This window comes from Genypterus blacodes, unplaced genomic scaffold (genome assembly GCF_046128005.1).
Source record: "Genypterus blacodes isolate CSIRO-AG114 ecotype Tasmania unplaced genomic scaffold, CSIRO-AGI_Gbla_v1 ptg000073l_1, whole genome shotgun sequence".
In the NCBI taxonomy this organism is placed as follows: Eukaryota; Metazoa; Chordata; class Actinopteri; order Ophidiiformes; family Ophidiidae; genus Genypterus; species Genypterus blacodes.
The window spans coordinates 2852501-2874060 of NW_027466883.1; the positions used below are offsets into that span (position 1 = coordinate 2852501).

Below are 21560 nucleotides of genomic sequence, written 5' to 3' on the forward strand. Positions count from 1 at the left end.
GGGAGTTTCTTTCTTTGCGCTTGCATGAACCAATTAGGGCAAGCAGAGGAGGGAGATATTGCACAGTATTTATGATTCAGTAATCGGGGTTGTAGTAATGACCCTCTTGCGGCGCAGTGGGAGTTTGGCCTCTAACAGCAGACGAGGTGTAACTTTGCTGCACTTAAACACACATACGCTTATCCATATTTTCTCACATGGCAGGGTTAGTGGCAATTTAGCAACTTGGCCCTGCTCGATGGCCCCTGGCTGCGTGTCCTTGAGCAACAACACGACGGCCCAACCTCACTCCTTCTCCTTTCCTCCTCCATTCGAGCCATTCTCCTGGCAGCGCACCCACACCATACTCTCTACAAATTGCCTCTCCATCTCACCTGTCCCAGCCAATTATCAATTATTGATGAATGAGTCGCCTTACCAGGCAGAGAGACGGCGAGGGTGGGGGGTTGGGGGAGAGAAGGCCCGAGGGCGAAGGGAGGAGGTGAGGAGAGCACAGTGCACCCCTTATTACTTTAACACACCGACTTCACCTCTGTGATACAGTATGTGCTCGCTGGCAATCTCAGAACTGGAGACGGGGTAGACAAATGGAGAAGGATCCATACACTTCTCAAAGCTGCTGGTCATAATGACCACGATTCAGATAAACTGTCCCTCCTTAAACGGGGAAACACTTCAATGCCATACAAATATTGTGACGTGACAAAATTTCATCTCGTCTAGTTATCCAGTTAAATAGTAAACAGTCTCGAGCTGTATCGCAGCCAAGTTTGACTATTTTCTGACAGCTCCAGTGGAATGAAGCCAACAAGCAGCTCATACATACAGATATAGTTCATCGTCCACCTCTTCTTTCAAATATTCAGTGCTGTTAGTCACACCTACACTCTGACTCCCAATCTGAAATTATCTGAATATGAGCATAATCTACAAAATGTGTACATTTGGCAGAGGTGACATCTTTGCCCAATTAAATTCAAAACGTGCTCATTTGAATGCAAGAAACATTGTTGATAATGTAGCTGTCAGAGGGCGTTTTTGTTTTTCGCTCTCTGTTGTTGCAAAATTGTGTGCAGGAGATGAGTCGTACATTTCGGCTTATGGGGTTTATGTGAGCATGTTGGTATACAATAAGCTACATAGCGTCTCTTAATGAATAGGCCATCAATGTCTCTACGAGGTAAGAAATAGCTGGCAATGCTGCAGTTCTTCAGGTTCTCCGGCCTGGGATGCAAATGAGAAACTTATCCTCTCGCTGAAAGAGGTAGTCGCATTATTACACACCGTGACTCTTGTCAAACAGAGTGGCTGAGTAATTCAAGAGGTATTACACGACGTTAATACTGCTACACTGGGGGATTTGTTTCCACATAAAGACTCAAAAGCTCATATATACACAATTCTAAGGCACAATGGATGGATAGAAATGTCAGGCATGTGACCCATAAGACAAATCTGACTCACTTTGGGACCTCATTATTACATAAGGAGCCAGTGCCTACTTTGGTCTACTATGCTTAGGGCTTTCTTTGAATGTAGCAAAGACTGCAGCTGAATTAGTTGTACTTTAGTGGATCTGCTCACTGGAAACATTGTTTTGTGTTGTGTATGGGAGCTAGGAGCTACATCTCAAAAATAGACTAAGCTTTGAGTCATGGCAAATTCAAACGACTGAAGGGAGGGGCCAGGGAGGTGAAACGCCAAGTCCGCCACAGAAACTGACCACTCAGGAGGCTGCTATGGCCACAGGGGAGGGGCGAATGCTGGAGTCAGAGGCCCCGTAGAGGGAGTGCTCAGTATCTTGGCAAGCAAAATATTTGATCAATGACTCACAGGATACACACAAAGACACATGTGCGCGCGCGCACACACACACACACACATATGCTCAACTCCAATTCTACACCAACCCATAATGAAACGAAATTTAATAGAACCTTTAAGCAATCCCTGCTGAAGGGCCCAGACCTAAAATCTCGCCACTTAAAGTCCATCATGCATACATAAGAACACAGAGGCACGCATATGCAAACATGCACCGGGAGAGAAAGGCATGGGCGCACACACCCAGGCTGCAGCTACAGAAACACAAGCAGGATACAGCCCACACCCATGCGGTGTGCAGCCATTCCTGCCATGCATTTCTGACATATTGCAAATGTCTGGGAGCCCCTCACCGAACTGCAGCTGGCAGAGCGCAGCCAGAACCAAGAGGCCCAAATAGAAACAGACTACACCAACTCGGCTCCACTCTGCCACCTCCAGCTGTGCTCCAACACTAGCGCACATTTGCTGAAACAATGCTGCACAACAAAAACTGAAAAACAAACCTTTGTTAAAGTTACATTTTTCTTCTATTTAGTTTCTTTCTGTTACAGGACATGTATGTGTATATTTTATTAGAATTTGGGCCCTGAGAGGTCAGACAGTGGAATCATGCCATAAGCAGAAACACTAAAGAATAATTTTCTGTCTCAATCTTCAGCAGAGGCAATAAACACTGTCGCGTCCAGTACATGCACACAAAAACAAATACACGCATGTTAACGGCTCATGCTGTCTTCAAAAAGTGCCATGGTCATGAAAGCAAAAAACGCTTTCTTAAAAAGGGACACAGACTCCAAACTGATGCTGTGTGGTCCAGCAGAATAAACAATTCCCTTCTGCCATGGATACACTTTTACACACACACACACACACACACACACACACACACACACACACACACACACACACACACACACACACACACACACACACACACACACACACACACACACACACACAAATAAGCACATGGACTCATACAAACACATGTGCAGCCATTCAAACAGGATACTCGGTAGCTCCCACACACACACACAAAGAACCCACCACACCCAAAGTCTAGTGGTTAGTTTTTGCCGGCATAGAGTCCGGGATAGCAGCGTTTCCACTCATTCATGTGACGGCACTACTGGGACAGTGAGATTGATCAAAAAGCTTGAACATGAGACCTTTCTTGTACACCTCTGCTGCTGCAGAAAGTCACACATCGGCGATGACGTGGCAGCCTTTTATAGTTTACCCACTTAAGTGATCGGTTCAATTGTCAGTGTTCAGTGTTAAATCGATTATCCCTCTGCCATTATATGGAAACTATAAGTAAATGTCAGCATCCAATGAGGCCAAAGAGATCAAAGCGAGAGTCCAGACACTCCCCCCCTTGCGTATTTTAGTCTTGAGTCATCAGACAGGAATTATGCATGCTACAAAGAAAAAAGGCATCGACACATCATCACGCCTCAATATTGTTAATATGTTGTCGCCAAGGAAAATATAGTGATATTGTCAATGATAGGATATGATATGGCAGGCCCAAGTGAAGAGAAATGAAATGAGCCCTCAACAGGCCCGTTTTAAATACTGGATGGTGTGTTGGTGTGGAGCATTTGACACCCGGTGTTTGCTGGCTCCGTTTCGGTCGGCCACTCACTTGCATGTTTGTCTGCCAGGGCGATGAGTGTGCTGGAGATGTCCCTGCGTCGGTAAAAACACACCACTTTAGCCTCCACGTTTCCATTGGCTGTCTGTGAATCAGAGACAATCGGCGTTACCACGGCAACAAGTGGTGCCGCACACAAAACACCCACACATGCACGTACACGCACGCACACGCACACAAGCTCATGGTTGAGGCTAGTTCTTAATTTTGGCTTAACACGCACTGCTACACTAGAGCAATTCTCTAAATTACAATCAATCAATCAGTCAAAGCATTGCAGATCTGATAGGGAACTGAGAGGAGCAGGCAGTTGCATTGCCAAGGCAAATTATATGTGAGTGACTCTTAGACAAAGTGGAAGATTTGAATAGTAGTAGCTGGTGGCAGACATCGGTGCAGCAGCAAGACTTCCCCCCTGTAATAATATGCAAATACTGTGTATACTGAAATACAAAAATACTGTCCATACAACAGTGTGTTCAAAACTTTCATTTTAAAGAGCAAATAAAAGACTGGCAGGATGACGAAGTTCTAACAACCGGATCATACCTGAAAGAGGACAAATATCATCCAGGGAAATTGATTGAAACCCCACAAATTAACAAGGGCTCATTAAGAAATTAATTTGCGCTATTCACCTCCTTTATCTCCGGACATATAAAACAAAATTGAATAACAAACATTATGCTGTGGAATCAATTTCAACATTGATAAAGCTTGATTGTTGGGTGTTATACGATTGTTGATCATCACGTTTGTATCCTATTAAAGCCTTTAGCATCCGCAAGACATTGGAATCTCACAATTTCAATGCAGAACCGAGAGTGATCAGCCAGATATGATGAGAAATCGGGGGTGGGGGGGGGTGGAGAGAGTTTACAGAATAAGCAAACAAAATCAAAATGTCATCGGATATTAATGCACTTTCTACAGTCACTTCATCACTGCGGACGTTCTTTCTCAGTTATCATACTATTCAAATCTTCCCAAAGCTCCGTATTTTAAAGACAGCAGCAATAAAATACAGTTTGTTTTTGCCCCTCAACAAATGAAGATTACAAACGGCCTTTTGTAATCTTCAGTTGAAGCCCTCCCACGGTGATGTGCGATTCCTGCTTCTGTTCCTGCAAAGTGCCAAACGCTGTGCTGCTGCATTGGATATTGACAGTTTCAGGCAAATAAAGATGCAGCCACTTTTTTTAGAAAAATAACAATAGGTTTTGAAAAAGCTTCAGAATTTGGAGGCTGATGGAGGCTGCAGATCCACCCGGACAACCTAAAACCGAACTAAACAAGCCCTTCGTTATGTTCTCTGAGTATCTGAGATGCTGGGGGTTGTCAAGTTTCTTTTTTCCCCAATAAACTCTGCCAGGCTTTGTAGACCTGTATTTGAAAGCATATGGTAGAGGGACCCAAAGATCCCTGAGGAGCAGAGAGAGTGACAGTGACGGGCAGGGCCGACGGCTCACTCTGAGCTCTGCGTCAGTCACATTAAAGACACATCATATTATCCAGCCCCAGTAAGGGACAGAGGACAGGCAGTGGGGCACCTGTTTACAAGTCCACAGAGACGTCTCTTTTTCTCTGCTTTTGAATGAGTAGTGCACTGTAATGTCATTCGGCAGACACCTTCCAGAGCAATAGGACACAGTAAAACATTAAGATCGCCTGATTGGCTGTGCAAATTAAGTGCACTTGAGTTTCCAAAAATGATTTGTTAGAAGTGCCCATGATCGTAAATGATAAACAATCAAATCTAGTAACAATCCTTTAGTCTCAGTCAAAGTTTGCTGGATTATGATGTGCAGTCTGCTCTGTGTCTGTGTGTGTGTGTGTGTGTGTGTGTGTGTGCTAATCAAACCTCCAACACACTCACCTTGTTCAGCTCCTCTATCCTCCTGATCAGCAGTGGGTTACTAGACGAGTTTTCAAAATACACATAATCTGCAGAGGATGAGTAAGAAGGAGAAGCGGGAGAGGGAGAGAGGGGGTGGGGGGCGAGGAGGAAAACAAACAGAAAAAGAGAATGTCAGTCAGTGTTGCAAGGTCATCCAAGCGTTTAGGGTGATTTCTATTTGGAACAAAGTATAACAGCATATTTAGTCAACAGGAAAAGTGCAACACAGACATACACCAAATGCGGGTGTATCTCAATTAGGCTAATTTCATACATGGCAGATCCAGTCGGAGGTCTGACTGAATGAAACGTCTCCAAACCTCCCATTTACACTGTGGCCTTGTATTTCCTCAGCCATCATGCTTCCTTTGTCTTATTTTTTCCCTTTCATTCCAACTGCACCCCCCCCCCCCCACACACACACACACACACACACACACACACACACACACACACACACACACACACACACACACACACACACACACACACACACACACACACACACACACACACACACACACACACACACACACACACACACACACACACACACACACACCAGTGTGTTTGTTTGCATATGTGTGTCTCTCTGTGCGCGTGTGTGAGAGAGACAGCGTACGAGCTTGCACATGCGTGTATGACACTTAATATGAGTGTATGCGTGTGTGTGTGCATGCTTGCATGTGGCTCCTGGCACAGCTCCAGGCCCAAAGGAGGCTTAGCTCTCACCAGGACATCCCCACAGGCCCCAGTCTTGGTAGGGTGCCTGGTCTTAGCCCGGCATGTGTCTTGGCTGAGTGCTGTCAGATTAAAACCCACACTTGGTCGGCTGCCTGGAGCTGGAGCTATCCTCTTGTCACCCCGAACCTTTCCCCCCATCCCCCACTCTGCTTGAGGCCTCCGTCTTCCTGACCGAACAGGCCAGAGAGCTCGCAGAAAAATCCACCAGAGCACAAACACACACACACACACACAGACATAGCATCTCCTTTTCTATATTTGCTGCTTCGCACTGGTTTGGATATGTGCACGTCAGGCTCACACATACTGCATCTGCATATCTGAATCTACCTTGCTGTATCATAACGGCCAAGGGTAAAGTGAAAAAACTAACCAAACTGTAAAAAAAAAAAAAAAAAAAAACACAACCTCTATTGAATCCTCCATCCAACACATTTTGTTAGTTTTTTTTTTCCCCCTGTGAATAACTGAGAAAATCTGGACAACGTGACAACATCTTGGGACATTTCCAGGAGAGCTACAAAAGAAATGAATCACGACTAGAAACCTGTACATTCTGCACATAAGTTCACCAGCCAAGGAGACATCAGGACCATATCAAAAAAGCAGCCGGAACACTTCCACCGTTTCAGAAAGGTGCACACTTCTTACTGGGTTACTTTGCTGTCAAAAACCCTGGCTCCACTATCGCTCGCTCCACCTTTACGTACATAACTGAATAAAAAAACAGCCCTTTGACAACGCGCTACAAAAGAACCTGCAAACATAAGAACGCTCCGACTCATCTACAAGCTGTCAATGAGGAAATGTTGGAGCAGTATAAAGAAGATAACTTAAGTATACACAGAGAATCACTAACTGATTATCTGTATAGAGATGTCAGGGTCAGGGCAAATACTTTTGACTTGTAGGTTCACCAAAAGGTGCAGCAATAGTTCAGAAAGCATGTCGAAGGTAATTTTTATGACAGCTACATCTCGCAACCACAGACGCATTCACTATCCACATCTCAGGAGCGAGAGGGGGAGAGATCATCACATCATGCCTGTCTACACTTTACCCTGTAACAGCTTGTTACTAGACTCCACTGCCACTGTGACATCTTTGTCCCGCTGCTGAATATCAAATAGGCTGGCCTGAAATTGAGCGGTACTGACACAGAAAATAAAGACAAGATATCCGACTTGCTCGTCTTTAACCATGCGGGGGTGGCAGCTGCCCTGAGATAAAAGGTTACAGAAGCTAGTAACTCGGTTTTTTCTTTTTCCAGTCTTGCTGCGAAAATTCAGGTTGGTATCGGAAGCGAGTCCCTCCCAGAAGAGAATAAAATAACCGTGGTCAAGTTGCCCTTGAGCAAAACGAGCGTAGTGCTTAGCGGAAGAAGCTCTACTGGCCTCCCAAGTGTGAATGTATGTACGGTACCAAGATACATCCAGGACACTGCAAGATTTTAACTAAAGCTCCAAAAGAGAGAGCATTCCCTGGAAGGTAAATAAAATGATCAACCACATTAAGAAGGTGCGTCACACTCCAAAAGAGAAACATACGTTAGCAGTTAACTCAAGCCTTCAACACCGGCCAAATCCCATTAATTGCGGGTCAAAATGCGTCACAGCCATCTCACATTGAAGAAAATGCAGTAGTTCTCAATGAGGAACATTGGGTTTTGGTAAGGGGTTGATTGTGTGAGGCTCACTTCTGTTAGTAATGGCACATGCACCCCCGCACATTTAAAACCGTTATGAAGGCGGGGTCACTGGGCAGCGCTCCTTTGCTTCCATTTTCCTGGCGCGGCGCTTTAGACTCAAAGAATGGAATCACTTTTAAGTTCCACTCTTTCCTCGGCTACGGCGCAAAAATGGTTAAGCCCGCGAGTGACAGTTAAGAGTGGGCTGTTTGAGTGTTGGAGTTTCCACCATGTGAGAAACTGAGGCCTGGCGTAGAGAGCAACCTGGAGAGAGACTCAAAATGAGAGCAAGAGAGAGAGAGAGAGAGAGAGAGGAAGAGAGAGACCGTAGGCATGAAGCAGCGTCACTCAGTCTCTCCATTCCCATCAGCCCTCCCGCCGCCACAGCCTGCATGTATCCCCCCCCCCTCCTCCCACCACCTCCATCCCCCGCTGTTAGTGTCAGCCAATCGGCGAGCTCCTGAGCCTGTGATGTCATAGTGCAGTCGAATTTTGCGTGAGCCAATCAAGCCATGTTACCGAGCCCCAAAAGAGAGAGAGAGTCTGCTGGGCTGATTCAAACCAGGCCAGAGAGAGAGAGAGAGAGAGAGAGAGAGAGAGAGAGAGAGAGAGAGAGAGAGAGAGAGAGAGAGAGAGAGAGACAGAGAGACAGAGAGACAGAGAGACAGAGAGACAGAGAGAGAGAGAGAGAGAGAGAGAGAGAGAGAGAGAGAGAGAGAGAGAGAGACAGAGACAGAGACAGAGACAGAGGTGATGATGGGAAAGGGAAAACGTGAGTAAACAGAGTGAGACAAAGAGAGTATCATCAGACAGACAGGCTAGAAGAGATGGGACTGAGTGAAACAGTGAGAGTTTGCGAGACAATAAAAAAAATATCAAATGCAAGACGAATAAGGACAGAGACAAATCACAGGACTAATGATACAGACAGACAGACAGAGGGGAAGCAGGAAAACAAAAGACAAAAAACTAATTGGCAGAATACATACTCCACCTCCACGGATCGATTCCCATCCAAGACACATATTTACATTTGATCAGTGGAAGAAATCCTATTTGCACAGCGGGAAGTCAGTCATGAGGTTAGCTGTGTTGACTGACATTTTCAGAGTTTCAGCTGTCGTCAGGCTGCAAAATAGTGCAAATTACAAAACCCAACAGGGTGAGCGCAGCGTCCTCATCTCTACGTTTGGCACACACGATGTTACGAGCCACTTGTGCTTACCTGAATAAACACAAACTGCAACACATTAAAGAGCCAAATCATGTACCAATAGCAAACAACAGAGACTGGTCAAGCAGCTCTTTGTATGTATTTTGGCATGGGTCAGTCTAAATGGGAAAACTATTGTATTGACGTTCATCAGTCTTGGCCAAACACAGAACGTTTGGCCTGTGCGATGGTAACAACACAGCCTAAACTATGTTATGGCCTTCTCTTTTTATTGAACCTTTTCTTTAAAAAAAAAAAAAAACACAGCTTTTAGGGATAAGTGATGCTTATATTCGATACATTTTCTATGTACAAAGTGTATCGTTATATCGATATTGTTGCTTTGCTATGTGGAGATGATGACTTTACAACAAAGCGCAGTCATAGGTAAGCAAAACAAGAGAACAACCAAAGCAAGCGGCACCACTAATCTACTCCACCATTTTAAGCACCGGTACACAATCCAGCAGGAAGAACGCATTTGAAGAAGAACGCACACAGCACAGTAAAGTGTTTCAGTGGGATTCTATTTGGGTTCTTCCATCATATATGTGGTTTGGGAGGCAGCGCACTTTGTTTCTCACAGAATATATTTGTAACATCTACCTACCTACTATCTGTCAATGCCTGATCATCACGTGACAGAGTGTCAACATAATTCCAGCTGATGGCGCTCTATAAAGCCATTTTTCTCGCTCTCCTCTGTACACAACGTGCAGAATGTCAGCGGAGGCCAAACAGCACGTGCTCAGTAAGTACTCAGTAGTGGAGTCGGATCATTACGGCTGGATATCACTGGGCAACATCATACCCAAGCACAGACAATAACACTTTGTGCACAGCTTATATTTGAAGAAGGGAGAAAAGAAAGCAGACCTTATGTAAAAGTACAATCAAAAAACTGTGCAAGACCTTTTCTTATATTAAATTACAAAGTATTTATTTAAATCAAGTAGCATCTTGCAAAAAAAACAAGTAAACAAGACAGCCAAGGGATTGGTGCCGACTTTCTGTAGTTGAAAGTTTAGCAGGCAATGCTCTCTGGTAAACACTCTTTGGTACACTGTATATGTTTTTAGTGATGAAATGTGCCAGGATGGAGCTAGGGAAGAGGCTGGAACAAGATGATCCACCCACATTAGTCCATAAGAACACATTCACACATACCAACACACACCTCCTATAAACGCTCACCAATTCACTCACACAGGTGTGGCTATTGTAGAGAGCAAGGACCGTGGCACAAATCATGGCTCTGGGTGTGGATAGAGATTTCTAGGGTAATGGCAGGTAATTTGCCCTATTGACTCATTCTTACACTGTTGTCTGCTGTCAAACCATCATATCACTCACTTTCACAGGAGTGATCAGATCAGACAGAATAGCACACGCCCGTTTAGGCCTTTTCCTGCATTAATCCGTATCTAGGCCCGATATGCCCTACAGTTCTTCCCCTGATTCCTTGTTTGAGACAACACAACGGAGACTTGACAATAGAATAATAGAAATATCTTTCACTTGTATATCAGCAGATATATCTTCTGACTCCAGACAGGCGTTTCACATTCAACAACAAAATGGAAAACAAATCATTGCCATGACTGTTGAAGTCTGTCGGTTGCGAATCTTCAAGCAGAGAGTGATTTTGATCTCATAGCCTGTGCTGTAGCAGCTACTGCAGCTTGCTCTTACTCAAATATGATTTATCTGAAGAATGACAGTATTTACACAAACGTAACTATTTCAAGTTAGTATAGTGTGACCAGATCTTCGATTCTACACAAGTGTAAATTACAAAGGCTGGAGCATCAAGCATGCAAGAACTGAAACCTGTGATGGCTCTTTCTGCTGCTTAGCCTCTTCTGGAAATGTGATGATTTGAAACACTTTGTTGAATTAACCTAATAGCTGTCATGCATCAGTCCAAGTGACCCATTCTAAACTTGGCAGGATGGCAATAGACAAGGCCTGGGGATCTTCACTCAGTGAGTACACACACTGGACCTGTGAGTGAGGTAACTGCCAGCATGGGAAATCCACACCAGTCACCAGCCAAATAAAGTGCAGGCGATGTCAAAGTTTGGAAGTTATTAAACTTGACACCTACTTTAATCGGGTTCTGAATCATAACTGAATGTGAGAAATCCACACCAGTCAACAGCCAAATGAAACGTGGGCAATGACAAAACAACACATTTAGCAGGATCTGGATTATAAGTGGCTATCACACTCCAACAGCGTCAATGCAAGCAGTGCCTTTTAAGCATTAAAACATTCAGCTACTAACAACACAATACTGACTGGATCATTGTTAGCCAGATATCGATACATTTAGATGACAGGGTGTAAACAATCGTTGGGGGTTAAGGCTTCTGTAGTTCTGTAGCCACTGCATAGCAGCTTACTAGCTTCTCACCTCTCCCACTAGGAAGGTGATGAGACTTCGACTCCAAACTTAGTTACCAACATTTTCCTGCATATGAGGAGAGCACTAAGAACCAGCACTGCAGGCGCCGGAAGAGTGGCTTGCGGCCTGCATGGTGAAAAACAAAGACATCAAGGCCCACTGAGCCGGCTTTTGTCCCCGGTTCATTCAGAAGGGAAGTCATTGCTTTTCCAAGATGATCCAGCATTGTCTTGCAAAGTGTCGGCCATCTTTAGAGGGGTTAGGCTTTGTTCTAGTATCAGGATGGATTGGAACTCAGAGCTTCAGTTTGTAGAAACAATGATCTATTTGCGTCTTAACTTACAATTATTTTCAATCCAAAACACCAGTGGCAAAATAATTTGCTAGCATGTATAATCAGTAATATGATTATCTTAGATTCTGATTTTAGACATCTTTGGATAACACCAAATTAGGCCCATTTGTTATTTAACCAGAATGGCGAATTGTGTATATTATCATGGAGTAGGAATGCATTAAAGAGTACCATAGTCTTAACCTTAAAAAACATAATTTGTTACTTTCTGTGATTAAATTTTTATCTGAAGAATGGTGCAGCATGGACACGACTCTTGTGACCAAAAGCTGTCAGCCACAGCAGAAATTGCAGGCAAATCCTCAACGCAATTACTCATTTCCACTATTTTATAAGAAAATGAGATATCTCAACAAAAACAAACATACAATCTTCACTGATTGCACTCTGGCTGATGTTATGGTGAATCAACATACGAAATTCGTAGACATACAGCTGGTGAGGACGTCATGCTTTTCCCGCTATCTGACTATGCAAGTAGGTTTGGACATTCATAATCGGCTCTTTTCGATGCAGGCATCAAGGCAAGAGTCATATTGTTGCATTCTTATTTCACAAAGCCTGGAGACATTGTCAGTCATTGCACATGGATCTGTCTTCAAGGTGTAATCAATCACTCTCTTTCCCTCTCTCGCTCTCTCTCTCTCACACGCAGACACAAACACACGGACATACAGTGAAACAGCCACATACAATTAGGCAATCCAATCACTACAAGGAGAAGAACAGACTACCATCAAGGCCACCTTATGTGCGGGAAAATGTATGCTTAACTGAAGAGCAAACTGACAAGCTTACAGTGTATCAGAGGAACAGCCATCTCTGCTTGGTTACTCCATCTATATCAATCACGTCACACTTGTGTAAGACCAAATTGTAGAAATTGTATTCACATTTTTAGTGAGTGGGGGTATTAGACCTCTATCATTCCCCCCCCCCCCCCCCCCCCCCCCCATATAACAGCAGCCCAGTGGAACAACTCCCCTCCCTCCAAAAACAATAAAACACCACTTGCTCATTTCAACCTAGTGGATCATTTGAATGTGACTTGACCCTGATTTTTGCCTACTGGGTGTTATTCTGAGCAGCAAAACAGAGAATGAATGGGAGGAGAAAGCTGTAATTTTAATATAATTACCTGGAGTTGCATGCACTCAAAGAAACCATGAGAAATCCACCAGAGAGCATGTAATGTAATGTGTTTATTCCAATCTCTCCATACAAGCTCTTGCAGGTAAGACGCAGCCTTTAACTTTTTTTTTTTTTTTTAGACCAATGCCTGCACCTATATCGTAAAAGCATCCACAGCTTAACACTCCCCGAGTCTTTGTGAGTTGCTGCTGGTCAATCAATAACTAATATTATCAATATTAGAGGGTGGTGGGTTGCAGTTAAATGGCACGCTAAACTTTTCGAATATGTTCGCTACGTTACCTGAAATATGCAGAAACAACGCAAATGTTACTTAAAAGCATCATCACATTGTAGTAGTTGTTTAGATTCATCGCAAGTTGCAAAAAACTCCAAATAAACGAGGGAATCTGTAACCCACTACTCTTCATCACCATCCTCCTCTTCACACAGTCACCATCATCATCATCTGTGAAGCACAAGGCTCTTTAGCTTTAGGGAAATAAAAGAGGGGAAGGAAAGATAGACCACGCTCTGTAAAAACACCCGCGGTTAAACATGGCGAGTCCACGATAAAAACAAAGGGAGGTTTTAAAATGTTGTCCTCCCCCCGCTACAACAGCCTTACCTCCAACCCGGTACATGTTCGCTGCCATGACTGCCCCGGTCCCTGGCTTCCTCTCCAGGTAGAGGGGTGTCTGTCTCTCGCTGCCGGAGCTGTGTTAGCACTGCCGCCGCTGTGTGTTGGAAAATGGTGGATTGATCAATACGAAAGAGACTAGCCGAGGGATCTTAAAGAGACAGTACACTGTTTCTGAAGCCCCCCATTTTTATGGCGGCGTTGTTGTTTTTTAAATGCTGTTACATCCACTGGGTACAATTTGTGTTGAAAGTTAATAATTTCACATAAATAATGTTGTGAATTAACAACTTGGAAATGAGCTGACGATACATTTACTGTCACTTAAGACCCAAGCTAATTAAGTTCGCTCATCAAAACTGAATTACCCTTGTTTATTTTTTGTTAAATAGTTTGTGGTAGATAATTAAAGTAGTTGGTTTTACAAGATACAAAGCTGCTTTATTTTCGTTGAAGTTGAATACATTTTAACTTTGGCTGGTAGTAGGTGTGTTAAAATAATTTAACAGCTAACGTTACCTTAACTGACTGTCCACCAACGTTTCGATGCTTGTGACGAGTTTGGCTTATCAAAAACTGGATTATTAAGTTGATTTTAATCGTTGAATATTGCTAATTACTGACTAGTTCGAAGTTTAGTTTAGTTTGGACAATACATGACTATTTTCGCTTCGCTAATGTATATCTTTTAAAATGTATATGGTCGACTACGCAGGTCGTTATTGGGGCAGATAATTAAATTATCGCGATATTTGGAAAGTAAGCGTTGGGATGTATCGGCAAGACATTGGAGTAATGACGTAAGATGTTTAGTCCTACAAATACTGTCTTTAAAACTGCCTCAGTTGACAACACTTAGTTGACAACACTTGTACAACTGCCACCATCATCTCTAAAACATCATATGCCATATTCCGTCACTGGTGCCATAATGAGGACATGGCCATGGTGGCCTCCATGGGGTGACCAACAACCATATAAGCATAACAAAGCATACAAAAAAGGTGACAAAGAGACAAAAGTTCCCCTGCCCAGTATAACATAGTTACGCTTTACTACTATTAATGTGTAAGTGTGTAAAGTTGTGCTGTGTATTGCACATTGAGATTGTTGATTCTGTCCATGCCCACCAAAGCTGTAAGCTACTTTATGACAACAATTCTCTTATTTTTGCTGTTACTTTGTATTTAAGGTTTAATGATTTATCTTTTAGGTGCATCATGACATTATGGTAGTTTTTATTAAATCTTTTTTCCGTATACATCTAACATTTATTACCAGAATAATTCTCATGAGGGTAATGGATTCATATGTTTGCTCCATCAGCGATCGAACTCAGTTGTTTATATTGTCAATTTGTTTTCCTGTCTAAATATATTCATTGTGTTCAATCCACAAAAACAATCATGTGATTGCTCTAACAGCTACTGATTATGTGGCCTATTATGAATCAAGCTGAGATATTATTTGCATCCTACAATGCAGATTAAGTCATTAGTTCACATGGCTCATAGCAAACGACAATACAATATTACAGGGTACAAAAGAGATACACAAAAATACAAAAATAAAATGCACAAAATCTACTCTCTTAATAACTGCGAAACCATTTGAGTGACAAAAGATGTTGTTGAAAGAGATGGAGACAGAATGTGTTGTATTGTCTTGCAGAGGTAGTTGTTTGATTAGCTGGGTTTTCAGTGTGGATACAAGCACAGAGCCTCTGTGCTGAAGGAATGCTTGTGGTGAAGGCTACATCTGATCTATACCATATGGAAGCCTCAATTACTGTGTGGCCTAACACAGGGGACTACGGTCTGCAGTCACATGACTATGTTAAGCCAATCATGTGTACTTACAGTACACACTCCTGCTCAAGTGTTGGAACTATGCTGCATTGGAGGAATCTCACATTGTGTCCCAGTGCGGTTATATGAATAAAAGTGAGAGGACAGCTTGAGAGAGATTGTGTGTATGTGCATGTGTTTGTGTATGGTTGTGCATAACCCTGAATGTATTAGCTAAAAAATACAAGTGAAATCAAGAATATTTCTGATGTCATTGTGCATGGTGAATGCTATATTGTGGTGATGATTATAATTTTGTTCATCAACATCACTACAATGTCATCTGAGTCTTTTCCCACTATATCCAATGTATAGTGTTGCTTTCTACAGTGCTCGTACTTCATACATTCAGAATTAGATATTTCTAGCCAGTAAATGATATTGTGATCCCTGTGCGTAGCCTCCCATTTTTCTGTCTATTGTTAGTCCCCATATCACAGCATATAGTGTAAATACACTGATACAAGACATTTTTTTGTAATCTGGTTAATATACCAGTACGGAAATAGTGCCAACACTTAATATGGTCTTAATTAAATGAAATTAGTGGCCAACAATGTGGCCTTGTCTTTGGGAAATGTGACAACATTAATTAGGACTATTTGTTTGCTTGGCTGCTTACTGCTGTGCAGATGTTCCTTTTCAATCCAATTGCTTCTCACCAGCTGTTACTGCAGTCAGGAAGACAGACATGCTAGCATTCCGACAGACTTCTATACAGTACAGGTGTTCTCCCGGATGATTCCTAGCCAGCGGAGATGGATTGGCCCGAGAAACCCAACGTCTGCAGAAACTCTCATTGGTTTGGTTGTAGAATAACCTTTGATGTCTGTTTCTTGTCTTTGCCTTTCATGACCTCTTTCTTTCCTCCTTCTTCTCTTCCATATAGCAGATAAATGCACAGGAGAGAGAAAAACACAGAGGAAATCAATTAGGCTTGTTTCCAGGCAGAACCCATTCCATATTTTTGACTTAGCTTCCTCATTTATTCCCTCACTGGGGTTGTGAGTGGATCCAGACACACGATGGGAGGTATAGCAATAATGGGTCTATTGTTAGAATTCTATCACCTCGCTGCGATGCTGTGAATATGTGTATTTTGTGAGCATATTGGAAATTAAAAAAATGTGACAATGCACCCATGCCGATGCTACCACATTGAAAAGGGGTGTAACCTACCACCCACAGTGGCAGTGTAAGCCTGTTTGGTGACAATTATGTCTTACCACAGTCTTTGTTGGAACAACTGCATGTCATACACCCCCTACTCTGACTCATTGTATAAAGAATAGTGACTATAAAACAAACATTAATTACTCGTGCTCATGCTGTGAGATGTTGCACCATATTAACAACAATCCCTACACTCCCAACTCACCCAGCTGCTCGGTTCTATGGCCATTGAAAATCACACTATAGTGGCTACGCTCCTATGTTCAAAGGACATTTCCATATTGAGACAATGTTCACGTCACACTTATTGTATAATTTTGATTGTCTGACATGGTGGGATATAAGTCTAAATGTGACAGTTCCCTTGCTGTCTTCATCATTAGTGACTATAGCTGTGTTGTCATTCCAATAAAAGCTTTGACTGTTTTCATCACCAATCGCTTGAGGGAAGGGAATCTCAGCCAGATTTCACAGCACAAAATATCAGTAAGTGAATAGATAGGTGATCTTGTTCACGATAAACCCTGCATGTGTTTCTGTGTATCAGACCGCAGGGGGAGCTATTGCCTTGCTTTTGATCAAATAAACGGTTTTCTCGAGAGGGATTACTGCACATTCTGACATACTACCAGCAATGCTTGATATTGCAAATAAAACACACATCTAAGATCCAAAAACAATAAGGAAGCGCCACTATCCTCAACACTTAATTGAAAAACAGTAGTAGCCCTTGGTGTAAAATGGTGGCATTACATTTTCCTCAGTCTACCAGCAGGGGCCATCACTTGCACAGCTTTTTCCTTTGTCCTCAATTGATCCCCTAAAAAGCAGTCATTCATTGTAATAAAAAAACTCTCAGCATCAACCAAGCTTTCCCCAAAAGCGGAAATGACACTTAGGTAATTGATTTTTCATGAATTGTAGGACAAACTGCGAGCTATTAGCATCAACGGAGAAATGCTGCCTGCAGACATCAAATATTAAATCAAACTCTCTCATTATGTTATTATCCTTCGTTTGTACTGTGCAGTTTTTAATTACGAAGAAAGACTGTCTGTCTGTCTGTGCGTGTGTGAGTCTGTGTATGTGTGTCTGTATTAAGCGTAGCAGAGGGCTAAAGTGCTATTGGAGGAAGTCTTTCACTCTGTCATCTGTCACTAAAGAGCCAATGTGACATGGTTTGGCTGGAGACACTTGGAAATAGCCACACTTTGAAAGGCTCTCAAGAAACCATGGCCCTAATCCAAAGGGATTAACCATACTGCAGTTGTGGGTTATTGATACTGTGACCTTCACAGAATGAAAATGGGAGAACTGTGAGACTTGAGTGGGGATGGCGAGACTGTGCGAGACGTGGTTGCAGACAGAGAACTATTTGGCAACCGGAAAGGCGGCCTTTTTGGGGTAACGGAGTAGCCGATCTGCCCCACCTCGCAGGGGAATCCGGCTACTGAGGGCACACCCTCCGCCGCCAGGCCATGTGTCAAGAATGCCAGGAGCAGCTGGTAAAGTGCCACATGTGTCTCCATCTTCAGAGAGAAGCATTGGCAGGAATACACTGTGTGAGGATAAACCCACAATGCTTAGACAAAAGGCATTGTGGTATGGCAACTGTTATCAGTCTTATCTGCTGCATTGACTTGTACACTCTAATCAAAATAAAACAAGACGTGTTTCTTGGTATATGCCAGCAGCACCTGGAGGTTTTTGCATGTGTGACTTTGGCAGAGTGCACTGCAGGTTTCGTTACGTTAGTGGAACAACTTGACTCAGACCAAAGCAGCAGCGTATAAGGCGGTTACACTTGAAATGTCACCGAAATAGACAAGCCTTGTTCAACCCTGAAGTAACGACATTTTTTCCATTACTGATGTATTTTTTGTTGTTGAAGTTGAGGTCTCAGACGGCCGAGCGGGCGAAACCTTGTCACAGTGACTGATGTTGTTTTTGGACAGACTGTGTCAGATAGAGGGTGTGTGAATGATAGAAAGACACTGTGTCTCTAGGGTTTCAGCAAGCGTCTTTTCAAACCCTTCACAGAGAATCTGAAAGAGCCAGTGTGAGAAGAGATCTCTTTCAAAATATTCTCTCTCTATAGAGGATTGAGCTTTATAAATTCACTATGATGAGAGAGTCCAGTCACATAGTGAATCCTTAACAAACCCACCAAAACCTTAGATGTTTGGGTCAAAAATAATTTTGTAAAAGCAGCATCCATCTATTTCTGGAAACAAAAGTTAATAGAGAAACCAACTTTAGTATGTAAACTACATGACCCATGGCTGATTACATGTTGTCAGATCTGACTGACTACTTCGCTGATAAGTCCTGAAAGAATGAAGCTCCTGCAGCACTTTCATGTCTGGTCCTTCCTCTGAGTAAGATTGAGTGATGAGATGTATTGATCATTGATCAATCACGTGCTGCCACATGGAACGGAAAAGCCTTGATTAGTTGGTCTTTTGCCCGTTCGCACTAAAAGAGCTACAGAAGGGCTTTTTGTGTCTGATTGCAAAGGATTAAACCGTGTAAACAGCAAAGGTTAGCAATTATCAAGATAATGATACATCTTCAATATTGGCTCAAACTGCTTAGTCACTTGGGTATCATGCTTCGTTCTCCTTCAAATCACCGTGCAGCAAATAGTTTATCAGTTAATTATCCTCCTTATGATAATGTAATTAAATAGAACATGTGGCCCGATTCTCTGTAAATAAACTCCAACCCCCATGTCGGTTACAAAGGAGATTCCCTCGGAAATGACAGAGAGCTCTGAGCGAGGGAGGATCACAGAGCATGTAATACAGTGCAGATAGAGAGATCAAACCCCCCAAAAACTCCTGCCAGCTGGTTTCACCAGTCACTTCTTCCACAAGGGCCCCTCATTGGGATTCACCACGGGCACCACACCTCCACAACAGCCCTTGGAAAGGCACTGCACGTACGGCATGCCGCCATCGCTTCGCTTTGTAAACAAACACAGGGCCGAAAATGAAATGACAGATTCTCTGCGGGCTTGTTAAAAATAGGATTTCTAGCTTTGACAACGGAGCAGTGAAGGTGCACAGGGAACCTCCCTCAAGAGAGCTGTGCAGATGTTTGCCAAGTAAAACAATATAACCGCATTACTGAAAAGGACATTCTGTGGACCGAGACTCTCTCACAGTCCTAGTGGGAATAAAAACTCTCTTGGGCTGAAAATAGTCCAAAATCGTTCCTTTGCGGCACATGCAAACACAGAGGCGCTCTCATAACTGCGCTTAGAAATAGAGCAAAGGCAACTGAGTGATCTGTAATGCAGGGTCAAGTCAAGAGTCCAAGTGGGTGATTTGGCCGGAGACAAACTGGGTGCCAAGACTGACTGAGTGAGAGATAGTGCTCCTGTGGGGGCGCAGGGTTATATTGATGATATCCACCATGTAGCTTTAGAACTACTGTTTGTTCTTTGAATGTACAAGAGGGCAAGTCCATTTCTGGAAACAAGGTCCTTCACATGACGAGATCCAGAGAAGGGGGACAGCTAAAACTGGCGCTCGTCCACTTTTCTTATCCACAAGAAGAATAGATATCTGTCCATTAAACTCTCGCTGACTATTCTGTTTCCTGTTGGCTGTCTGTGGTCTATCATATATGCTTGTTATCTGCTGAATGTGTTCAAACTCAACCCTGTCTCCTTGAACAACCACACATGCAGGCGCCTGTTTCTGAAACACTTGCCAATCTGTAGGTGGTGAATGTTTCAATAATTCAGGTACTTTTTTCTTTCTCATTCCTGCACCAAAACTCCTCACCCAACAAATCATGTGCAGCCAATCACAATTTTTCGAGAAATTCCACAGCAGTCTGAGGTCTCTTAAATGATGTGCTTGTGGACTTAAATAAAGCGTCTGAACCTCACAATCTGACCCAAATCGTCTGGTTACCTCTGTCACAGTCCTGCCAGTTTGCTGCAGGGAACTGCATACTGTGGTCTCGGGCTGGGCTCAGGCTGGTTGTTCTGTGGGCGCCGTGGAGCAAACACCATGTAGGGAGTCACATGGCTCACGTGCATTATGCCAGCATTCGCATCTGTGTGTTAGTGGGGGGTGGGGCCCTGGAAGCAAATAGAAAGAAACAGAAGACAGTGACCCCGGATTGTCGCAGTCTGGGGTCAAATGCAGCTTTGGCACCTGCTTGGCCTCACGCCACAGACATTATAGGGAGGCAGTGGCTCAGTGGGTAGAGCTTCCGCTTGGGAACCGGAGGGTTGCTGGTTCGAGCCCCTGCCGAGGTGCCCCTGAGCAAGGCACCGAACCCTCAATTGCTCCCCCCTCTGCGAAGGGTGGTAATGTAATGTAAGTCGCTTTGGATAAAAGCGTCTGCCAAATGATCGTAATGTAATGTAATGTAATGGGAGTAAACAACCATACTTCCATGGTGGTCCTTTGAAAAAGACAAATATGGGAAGCAAAGTGTTTTAAAATGTTTCTAATAATGGTAAGATCATAAAGATTCGTCTTTCCACTCCTGTTTGCTTCAGTGGTGTATTTAAATAAATTATGTTGGTAGTAGAATTCCTTTAGGCACTTAAGACCACAGTGTCCTTTTCCATTCACCCCTTTGCCGTCTCTGCCTGCTTCTGCCTTCACTGCTGACTGCTTCATCTACACTGGAGAACCAATGGGGAACCAGTTAAAACTAATACTAATGACCTAGATATGTCCATTTTGGTCCCCTTGGTATTCCTAGTCTTCAGCAGCATGAAATCGCAGTGCCTCAAACAGGAAGTTTGCCCAGAGCATCCAGCTCCTGATTTAGCATTCCCTTTCCCTCCTCCTTATCCAAACCTTGAGAGTTATTGCAAGTTTTCAAACTTTATTTATCAGGAGAAGTTTTGCTGATTCGCTTAACAGCAAAATCAAGCCTCACCTATCGATTTTACATTATAGATATTGTGATATACACACTCTTTACGTCTGTTCATCTTTATAGCAGATAGTGCT

The 21560-nt window shown here is 43.2% G+C and overlaps 1 protein-coding gene across 4 annotated transcripts in view; it reads right to left on the reverse strand.

Moving 5' to 3' along the window:
• The window catches only part of mta1 (metastasis associated 1), a 28976-nt gene extending 15310 nt beyond the window's left edge, over window positions 1–13666 (reverse strand). For all 4 annotated transcript variants that reach the window (XM_076157655.1, XM_076157654.1, XM_076157653.1 and 1 more), the window contains exons 1-3: window positions 13547–13666; window positions 5361–5428; window positions 3476–3569 (exon numbers count right to left, since the gene is read on the reverse strand). In XM_076157655.1, coding sequence (XP_076013770.1) covers window positions 3476–3569; window positions 5361–5428; window positions 13547–13574 — 190 coding nt within the window. In that variant the 5' untranslated portion in view covers window positions 13575–13666. The remainder of the gene's footprint in view (window positions 1–3475; window positions 3570–5360; window positions 5429–13546) is intronic.
• Window positions 13667–21560: the final 7894 nt, after the last annotated feature.